General features: G+C 36.6%; 1 protein-coding gene across 1 annotated transcript; it reads left to right on the top strand.

Moving 5' to 3' along the window:
• Positions 1–1,971: 1,971 nt before the first annotated feature.
• On the top strand, positions 1,972–6,782 carry oser1 (oxidative stress responsive serine-rich 1). Its single transcript, XM_067460437.1, has 4 exons — positions 1,972–2,294; positions 3,112–3,217; positions 3,324–3,434; positions 5,667–6,782. Exons 2-4 carry the CDS (start codon positions 3,132–3,134, stop codon positions 6,346–6,348), a joined length of 879 nt encoding a protein of 292 aa, XP_067316538.1. The 5' UTR covers positions 1,972–2,294; positions 3,112–3,131; the 3' UTR covers positions 6,349–6,782.
• The last annotated feature ends 2,915 nt before the right edge of the window (positions 6,783–9,697 follow it).

Raw genomic sequence — 9,697 nt, 5'->3', positions numbered from 1 at the left:
ATTAAAGAAAAATAAGAGATTAATCTCTCACTTTACTTTTTTAAAGGTAAAGTAATTAAATTACGGCAATTAGATTACTTGGTAATGGATTACACCCAACACTGATTAACCTCAACAAAACCAAATATTAAAGATGTTTTATCTGCAGTGGTAAAAAAAAAAAAAAAGCAAAACAATTAGAAAAATTATAAATAACAGCAGGTAAATAATAATATAAACACTAAAAAATATCCAGTAGCAGTTTCAGACTTTTGTAAACCGGCAAACAAACAAATGGATACAAATAAATAAATAAACATATAAATAAAGTAACGTTTAATTAATAATAGATTTTACCAATGACATTACATTTTCCCTACATTTCCCTCTTCATCCTGTTACACAGTGTGTATTTTCTGGTAAATGGGAAAGTCCCACAAGCTAACTTAAAAACTGGCCGAGTCATTAAAAAAAATCACTTATCAAATGTATGATATGGTCCAACAAATGTTGTCCAGTAACTCTGTGTTGTGTTGTGTGTGTACAGCAGTGTAAGAACTGACAAAAATGTAAAATGTGTACCTTGAATGCAATGTAAGTCGCTTTGGATAAAAGCGTCTTCCAAATGCATAAATGTAAATGTAAATACAGCGCTTTTATTTATAAAGTACTTTAACCCCCAGTTTCACAGACAAGGCTTAAATCTAGTCCCAGACTAGAATGAATGTTTGTGTTGTTTTAACTAAAAGCAAATTGCCCTGACATCTTAAAATATATCAGTGCCATTGTTTTGTCACAAGATAAACACCAGTAATGTTTTACTAAGGCACATTTATAAAAGCTAATGTCCTAATTAAAATACCAAGGCCTGATCCTGGCTTAATCTGAACCCTCTCTGTGAAACCAGGCCTAAAATCTTGGCATTTGCCAGCTTTGCAATTTAAACGCTCGAACATGCTGGCCGTACAATTACACGGCTCACTTCCCTTCAGACATTATAATGTGTTTTGCAAGATCAAACCCCAACATATAGGATAGGAGGATGAATAAAAGATTGAATAAAGCGGACGATAAAAATGCTTTTTTTAATGCCACAACACTTGGTCTGCATGTGAAATCCTGCACACATCCGCCATTTAGCAGTCAAAGGCAGACGTTTGGCTTTTAGGGCTTCCTATGGCTTTCTCCAAACATAAACTCATGCACATGTGTGGAAAAGAGTAAACAAGAGCTCACCAAACCTTTTCCATTCCCCAGGGATCTGGCTTTAATGTGCTTTGCATCTGGTTATGTTTTTGTACAGTAGTACAGGTGGTTCTTCCAATGGCAGCCATGCTATAAATTCCAGCTTTATGACACATTTTGTGTCTAGCTTCTTTACAACTCAAGGCTTCCTGTTTTCAACAGCAAGGAGCGCACATGGAGGCCCGAGACAACTCACTCGATCACCGCAAGAGGACACCAGAAACACAATAATGGCACTAGCGGTGTAGAAAATGGTCAGGTATATCTATTATAATAATAATAATAATAATAATAATAATACCAGGAAAAATACAATTATACTATAAATCTAATAATATATATTATGTGGCATTGCTGCTGGTAGATATTGTACCCAATTAATAATTCGAATATTTACAAAATATAATAAATAGGGACTTTAATCTACCCACACGAGGTCACACGCCAGTGTACCTTTTGATCCGGTCCCAAGCCCGGATAAATACAGAGGGGTGTGTCAGGAAGGGCATCCGACGTAATTTTTTGTTGCCAAATTCAGTATGCGAATCACGAATATGACTGATACCGGATGGGTTGGATCGTTAACAACGAAAAATAAATAGGGACTTTACAGACAAAAATGTGCACTTATGTAAAAAAATAAAAAAAATAAAGTAGTAAAATAAATAGATTTATTAGCAACACGAGAAGCTTCTATGAGCATTTTCGTAATCTGCTGACGTTTATGCGTATGTGCTCTACGTCATCGAGATCTGCGTTGTTGCAGAGTCACTCCTGAGTGATCGAGTGTAAACAAGAGACAAGTGGGAGAATAATCTAGAATATTGTGTACGTTTTGATTACTTTCAATAGTTGAGAGTAGCTACTACATTTACGTAGTATCTAGCTCACGTTATGCCCGACGACAGGTTGTTATCGGGTTATTTAAAGCGAGTTTTCTCACAGATATCGTTTCTGCTCGCTGACTGGCTAACGTCGTTAGCTTGTTAGCTTTGTCAGCACACAGACTCATAACAGGAGAATCAAGCTCCTATATGTCTAGGCTTTGCACGGGGTTGGGTCCTTTGGCCGTGAGTATATTTATCTGATGGTTCATTATGTTTGTTGATGTATTTTGGTCAAGCAAAGTTGACGAAATGTAACGTTGTCCTTGTTGGACTCGATGCTAAGCTAAGCTTCATTATGCGAATTTTGATGTGATCAGCGTTTCATAACATGAGAGAGACACACCTTGTCAACTACTGCACTGCAGTGTGATAAATATACGACATTTAGATGTTGGTTTGTATTTGAAAATTATTTTGATTAAGTTAATATGTTATAATACAGTTTTATATAACCTGTATAATTTATTTCGGGAAAATAACAATATGTGACCCAGGGCCACAAACCCATTCATAAGGGTCATTTTAAAAAAAATGTAGATTTATACATAATCTGAAAGCTGAATAAATAATCTTTCCATTGATGATTTGTTAGGATAGGACAATATTTTGAAAATCTGGAATCTGAGGGTGCAAAAAAAATCTAAACATTAAGAACATCTCCTTTTAAAGTTGTCCAAATGAAGTCCTTAACAATGCATATTACTGCTAATGTACATTTTTTATACTTTTACTGTAGGAAATTTACCAAATATCTTCATGAAACATGGTCTTTACTTAATATCCTAAGGATTTTTGGCAGCCTTATAACTGGTTTTATGTTGTTTTGAAAGTTTCAGCCACTGCAGGCTTTCTTCTGCTTATTTGAAACCTTTGTTAATGGTTAAAAGTAACAGTGTGTTAAAATAGGGTGTAAAAGTTATTGAGATCTATAGTTAGTAACGTTCTATAAATGTTTGGGTTTGTCATAACTGCTCACTTGTATTATTCTCTATGGTTTCAGTTTTAAGGCTGTCTAACATTATGGCTGCTGTGGAGAAAGTTGAAAAGGAGTGTGAGGAGGAGACACTACAGACTGCTTTTAAGAAACTGCGTGTGGATGCTGAAAGGTTTGTTGGTCTTTATAATTGTTTCGGCTTAAGTGAAATGGATACTCACTATTTTGGCAAAGAGGGTTTTTGTACTCTCCGGGTAATTGCATGTATTTCTTTCCAGTTCCACAAACACAGTCCGCGTCTCTGAGTCTTTGGCTTCCAGATTGGTCGTTCGAGGCAGTCCGGAGGGAGCCAAACCCAAGATGACCTCCTCGAAAGATAACTGGCTTGGGTAGGGATCACTTTAAGATTACCTAGTTAATCCTGAAAATCCTCATGTATGAAATAGTCAGATTTTTTTATTGAACCTTCAGATGATGTATATATATTTTTTAATGTTAGGGAAAAGGTTTGCTTATGTCATGTACCATTGATTCTTTAGGCATTTGTATGTCTCATATAGTATGAAATAGTGAGAATATGGAGCTCATGTTCAAGGAAGATAAAAAAATTAACATACAAATGCAATTTGGTGCATGTTATTTATATAGTCAAATGGTAAGATGCAATTCTGATATATATATATATATGACCTGAAATGGGATATTTTTACAATTATACTAAGGATGTGTTCACACCTGGCATTGTTTGGTTGGATTAAAACGAACCCTGGTGTGATTGTTAGTGCGGTTCATTTGAATAAGTGTGAACGCTGCCCTCTGAACCAAACAAGTGGACTGAGACGCTGAAAAGATGGGTCTCGCTTTGCTTTCAAATGAGCTCGTGTGTTTTGCCTGATATATTAGCACAGCATGGACCAAAGACATGTAAAGAAACCAAAAACCGGACATTACATCACAAGATGAGACCCTATAAGGCCAGAATGCTCCAGCATACATGGTTCCCCTCATCATAGTCGTGATGTTGCCCATCACAGTTCGGTTCAGGCATCAGAACCGCGTCTCCTCGCAGCAACTCTGTGTGTGTGTGGGCATGTTTTTGTGACATATGAGGACACGTGTATAATGACATGGGTATTACAAGGAGAGGGTGAAATATGAGGACATTGGCCATGTCCTCACTTTTCAAAATGCTTATAAATCATACAGGATGAGTTTTTTTGAGAAAGTAAAAATGCAGAATGTTTCCTGTGTTGGGTAGGTTTAGAGAGCAGGGGCAGTGTAGGGGGATAGAAAATACGGTTTGTATGGTATAAAATCCATTATGCCTATGGAAAGTCCCCATAAAACATGGAAACTGTGTGTGTGTGTGTGTGTGTGTGTGTGTGTGTGTGTGTGTGTGTGTGTGTGTTCCTTGTTTGGCAATACTTGTGAGGGCACAAATGTCCTCACTTATATAGTAAAATATGAAAACAACTCCCTAGTGAGGACATTTGACTGGTCCTCACTAGTTAAAAAAAGGCGTATAAATTGGCCTAAACATGTTTTTATTTAAATCTATAGTTTTGCACATGTTTCTGGGATGGGTAGGTTTAGGGTTGGGTTCGGGGATAGAAAATATAAGTATATGTAATGTCCTCACTAATATAGTGAAACAAACGTGTGTGTGTGACGGAGGGATTCCTGACGCTGTTTTAACTCCATTACACATTTTATAATCTCTTCACGAGTTCTCAGCTGGTCAGAGCACCATCATATGTAGCTATGCACACGCAGCGAGCGCAAAACACTGCATTGGTTTGGATGTTCGGGAAGTTCAGACGTGAAATATACATAATAAAAGCAGAACAATCAGGTTGTGAACATATCCCTGTGCCTTTAGGTTTGGTGTTAAAATGCCAGTGTGAGCTCTTAACGGACCAGGACTAAATGTTGTTGTTTTTCTGTCCGAACCAAGTGAACTGAACCGTGTGAACTCACCCACACACCCAAGGCCTTTTAGTTGCTCAAATGAATATGATACAGTAGGCTTTATAGGGTTAAAACAATAACAGCACAAATATACAAGTGTGGATATATAATATATTAATTAGTACTGGAGGAAAAATGGATTGCATCCAAAATAAAATTTGGTGTTTACATGCGTATGAGTGTGAGTAAGTGTGGGAGCCAGTTAGCTAGTTAGTTAATGACCTGCATTTAGATATAGTATTTTCCTTCAGGTCAGTCAGATCAGTTCCCCCTGTTCATAATAAAAAAATGTCCACTGTGATATCTTGTCTTTTTAACAGTTAATGGGCGCTAGTCAAAGCATACCAGTTGCGTCTTGTTCTGTGTTCACAAGTTTCAGTCCTTTTTAAAATCTATTGTAATAATGGAACTTTAATTGCTGTTTACGGTCATGGACACTTTTTTTTTCCAGCAGAAGGAAGGCTTTTAGTGATTTTACTTGCATTGATACATATTTTTTGCCTTTAAAATTTGTAATGTGTGGTAACCGTTTTATAAATGCATTGTGTTGTGCCTATCAACACCCTTCAGCCATGATTTATTCACGATACAGCACAGCTTATATACGTACATATATCGCTTGCATATGTTTTCACCTTTGTTCTCTACTATAGATGCACAAGAAAGTCATCAAGAGGAGTCGTGAGAAGCCAGCGACGACGACGATCAAAATCTCCCATCCTTCATCCTCCGAAGTTTACCTACTGCAGCAAAATGTCTCCCCCTCCTGGACACCTGAAACACAAGACCCCGCCGGAGCCCGACGACGTCAAGAAAGAAGTCGCGTTCTCTGCTCCGTCCTCCACTGTATTCGGTGTCGTTGGGTATGAAACTCATCTCCCTTATCCCAAGGGTCAGGAATCGCCCCTCAGTCCCAGATTGCCCTCGGATGACGAGAGCGCTCCAGAAAACAGGCCCGCTTTAGGATCTCAGGAGGCGGCCGAAGGTAATGCTGTTCCGTCTGACTTTCAAACTCTGTCCAAGTTGCAGGAAGCTGGTCAGTGCCCGTGTGGGCAGCCAGAATGCCAGTGTCCCGGTTGGCAGGGGGTCGAGGTTTACTCATTCACCGGCCTTCGAGATGTGATCTCCGAATGTGAGCGAAAGCTGCCCAGTTCGCCCAACAGCAGAACTTCCGTTGGGAGTAATAACGGGACTTCCAGCTCCCCTCGTTCCTGTTCCGAACAGGCTCGCGCCTACGTGGATGACATCACAATAGAGGACCTTTCCGGATACATGGAATATTACCTTTACATCCCCAAGAAGATGTCACACATGGCCGAGATGATGTACACCTGAAAAAATGTAATTTAACGAAGCGTTATTAAAGATGGATAATGGGTACTTTTAAGGGGGGAAAAAAATGATTTATTTAAAAAGATTAATAAAAGGTAATAATGAAGATGTTATCTAAAAGTAGCTCTGCTTGTATTGAGGATTTATGATGTTCTTTCTCCAGAGCATCCGGAAAACACGTGCTGACTAAGAATCATGGGAGCATGACTCGTTCTGTGATTTTTACTGCTCTTTCCTTTCGTTTTCGTTTGATTTTTCTTGATAACTGTTATGTTTGGTTTACAGTTAAAATTGCCAAAGGTCTCTCCCAGAGACTGCAGGTTTGATTTCACTGATATATGCAAACTTCCACAATGCCAAGTAATCTCTTCACCATGACCAAGGATGTGATGTCATCTTGATTCTCAATAAAACGGCATTTTGGGGATTGTTTGTGACGTTTGTTGTCTTGGGTGTGTTGATTTTGCATCTTATTTTGTTACTGAGTTACTGAGATGTAGGCCAGGAATAATCAGTTTTGCTGTATGTTTTTTAAGTAATAAATTGCTAGTTGAATTTGTCCAAATAAGCACTACTTTGCTGCCTTCACTCATACATGGCTTGAATTTTAAAGTAATTCACATGAATAAAATGTAAGCATAAAAAGAACATCATGCATTATAACAATGGTAGCTTCATTATGCAAAAATCATGCAGCTTTTATTTTTACTACATAAAGAGAGCTTCTTCTTTAAAACGACACATTTGTTCTGAATCTCCAGTAAACTGGAAAGGAACGACCAGCCAATCCAGTGTTTAACTAGAGCTCTTTTATTACAAGGAAATAAACAGCACTGCACTGAAATACAATAACAAAGGGAAAGGGGAGGGAAAAAAACAACAGCATCTCAATCAGTTAGAAAAATGATTAAACATTTACTTACAGAATACAAAAGTGAAGAATCATTAGGCCAAATAAATTCAATGGGTTCAGCATTACATCACATTTGATTTCAGAGTTTTAAAAACAACTAAATGAAGAAAAATCAGTTAAACAGATTACATGCGAATAAAAGAGCATTCATTCAGTTTTAGTAGCCTTTTTGTTACTGGAGGTATATCATTTACTATAGATCTTCTGGAAAGTGCGAAAAGTTGGGGGTAACTTTCAAAATAGTACATTTCTGTAAAAAAAAATGTATATATATATTTTGCAAGCAAAATGAAGTTGCGAAGAAAAAAAAATTCATATTGTTTTTCAAATGAAAAGAATAATAAACAAAACATCCTTGAAATGAAGCTCAACGTCTTTAATAACCTGGCAAATGTCTTAACAGTTTTCTTGTTACAATGCCACAAACAAAGATGTAAGATATAGTCTGGTTGTGAATCACAAAAAGTACAATTTACATTTATGTGTGGATGGTTGCAACACTTTTTGCATTTTCTTCACTTTTTCAGAGAAAATTATAATACATTTAGCCTAAACCTGTCAGCTGCACCCACACACCACTGTAACGTGTACATGATAATATACATACAATTTATTCTGGAATAGACAGTCAGATGTTGAAACTGAACCTAGAGGGGACGGTTGCAACATTCATTAAAACGTAATAAAAAATAATTCCTTTAACATCATATTGCAATTTCTTTGTTTGTACACAGACTACACCAAGTTAAATTAACTGTAGGCCTATAAAGAATAAAAGGGAAAGGAAACAAATAATAATCTCACATTGTGGCCTAGTCTGACAATATTTACTTAAGGGGGGTATACCTGCTGGCTATAGAAAGGTGTAATTACTAATTAGTTCTAATTAATTAGCCTACTTTCTAGAGTAACTTACACAGCTTGCTGTTGCAACTGTCCCTAATGACATGATTCAACAATTGCTATGACCAGACGTCCCCGTTTTTGGTTCTTTGTCACCGACTGGAGCTGTCTCGGTAAATGTGATGTCCCCGTTATATCAGCCCGTTCAAAACAACTCGCAGATAATTTGCAACAACAACAAAAAACGCCCAATCAACAGCTAGTTATTGGAGCAATCGGTTCGTGTAGTGATTGTTTTCACCAGCCGATGGCGCTGCTAATATACTTGGTCGCGCGCGCTACTTCATGAAGAACTTGAGAGCAGAGCGCCATTATCGTCAAATAAACATCATTATCGCTTTTCAAGGTAGTGACATAACCATTCATGTTAAATTAAAGTAATACTGTTTGCATGTACTTTATAACAGAGCCTCGACAGAGTGCGGGATTGTTTAATCCCCTTAAATTCCGCAGTCACAACTATCACACATGATCTAAAAAACCTAAACAATTAACTTACACTAGCAACAAAAACATGTGAAAAATACACATAGGCTACTTAATGTATTAACACTTAACAAATGCTTTACAAAATAACAAGACCAGTTAAAAGTTATTTTATAGTACAAACGTAACAAAACCTTAGGCCTAAAAAAAAGTAGGCTAACAGTATAAATTTGTGAAAATTAAAGTAGCTATACACAATTATATTTGTTAAATAGTTTTATTCACATCATATTTATGTTGTTTTATTTTCGTTATGTATTTTTAAGTCAAGTTATAATATTGTTTTGAACGGCGTGTGGTAATGGTTGCCTACTATTAAATGTTTTTATTGTTTCTGTTTTTTTATATTTATTTATAGGGAACCCACAACACCCAAAAAAAAATTACATATATATTATCCCCGTTTTATAATGAATAGATAATAACAAATGAGATTTTTAGTGATATTTTGACCACTCAAATAGGAAATGTCCCATTGTCTGAAAATGTTTCCGTTTCAGAAATCTGGTCATCTTATGGTAGCTATGTCTTTTACACTAATTAAAATGATATAACTTTATAATTCTTCTAACAGTTTAGACAGTATGACAAAAACATGAGCATAAAAAAATAATAATTAAAAGAGTATTTTTGCAGAAGGAATGGTCACGTGTCTTCTTTCTTCAGGAGAATAGAGGGCCATATGATCATCTAGTATGAGTATCACACTCCAGCTCATTCCTGATTGAAGGGAGTTAGCAATGTTGTAACCGTCCCCACTCTCCACTAATACTTTATTTAAAATATAACTCCATGAAAGTTTTGACAGGGTAATACCGATGAATAAGCCTTAAAGAAATCTCTTTGGCCTTATTTACTAACAGGTACATGTAAGGAAGAGTCCAAACATTTAACACCTATTTCATGGTTGTGTAATCCTCAAAAACATTTCGTAATTTCCTGACGTAATTTGAACCATGTTCCTGTAATGGACACTAGAGGGAAACACTGGACCATTCATTTATTGCACATATAGAGGTTCTGCTTGTTTTAAAATGGTAAACTAAATAG

Source organism: Pseudorasbora parva, chromosome 12 (assembly GCF_024679245.1).
Source record: "Pseudorasbora parva isolate DD20220531a chromosome 12, ASM2467924v1, whole genome shotgun sequence".
Classification (NCBI taxonomy): domain Eukaryota; kingdom Metazoa; phylum Chordata; class Actinopteri; order Cypriniformes; family Gobionidae; genus Pseudorasbora; species Pseudorasbora parva.
The sequence above is the reverse complement of the archived record's forward strand: the minus strand, read 5'-3'. Positions and strand labels throughout refer to the sequence as shown.

Coding starts and splice junctions, on each gene's coding strand:
- oser1 (XM_067460437.1), top strand. CDS start 3,132: ATGGCTGCTGTGGAGAAAGTTGAAAAGGAGTGTGAGGAGGAGACACTA. Junction 3,218..3,323: donor CTGCGTGTGGATGCTGAAAG/GTTTGTTGGTCT, acceptor ATTTCTTTCCAG/TTCCACAAACACAGTCCGCG. Junction 3,435..5,666: donor TCGAAAGATAACTGGCTTGG/GTAGGGATCACT, acceptor TCTCTACTATAG/ATGCACAAGAAAGTCATCAA.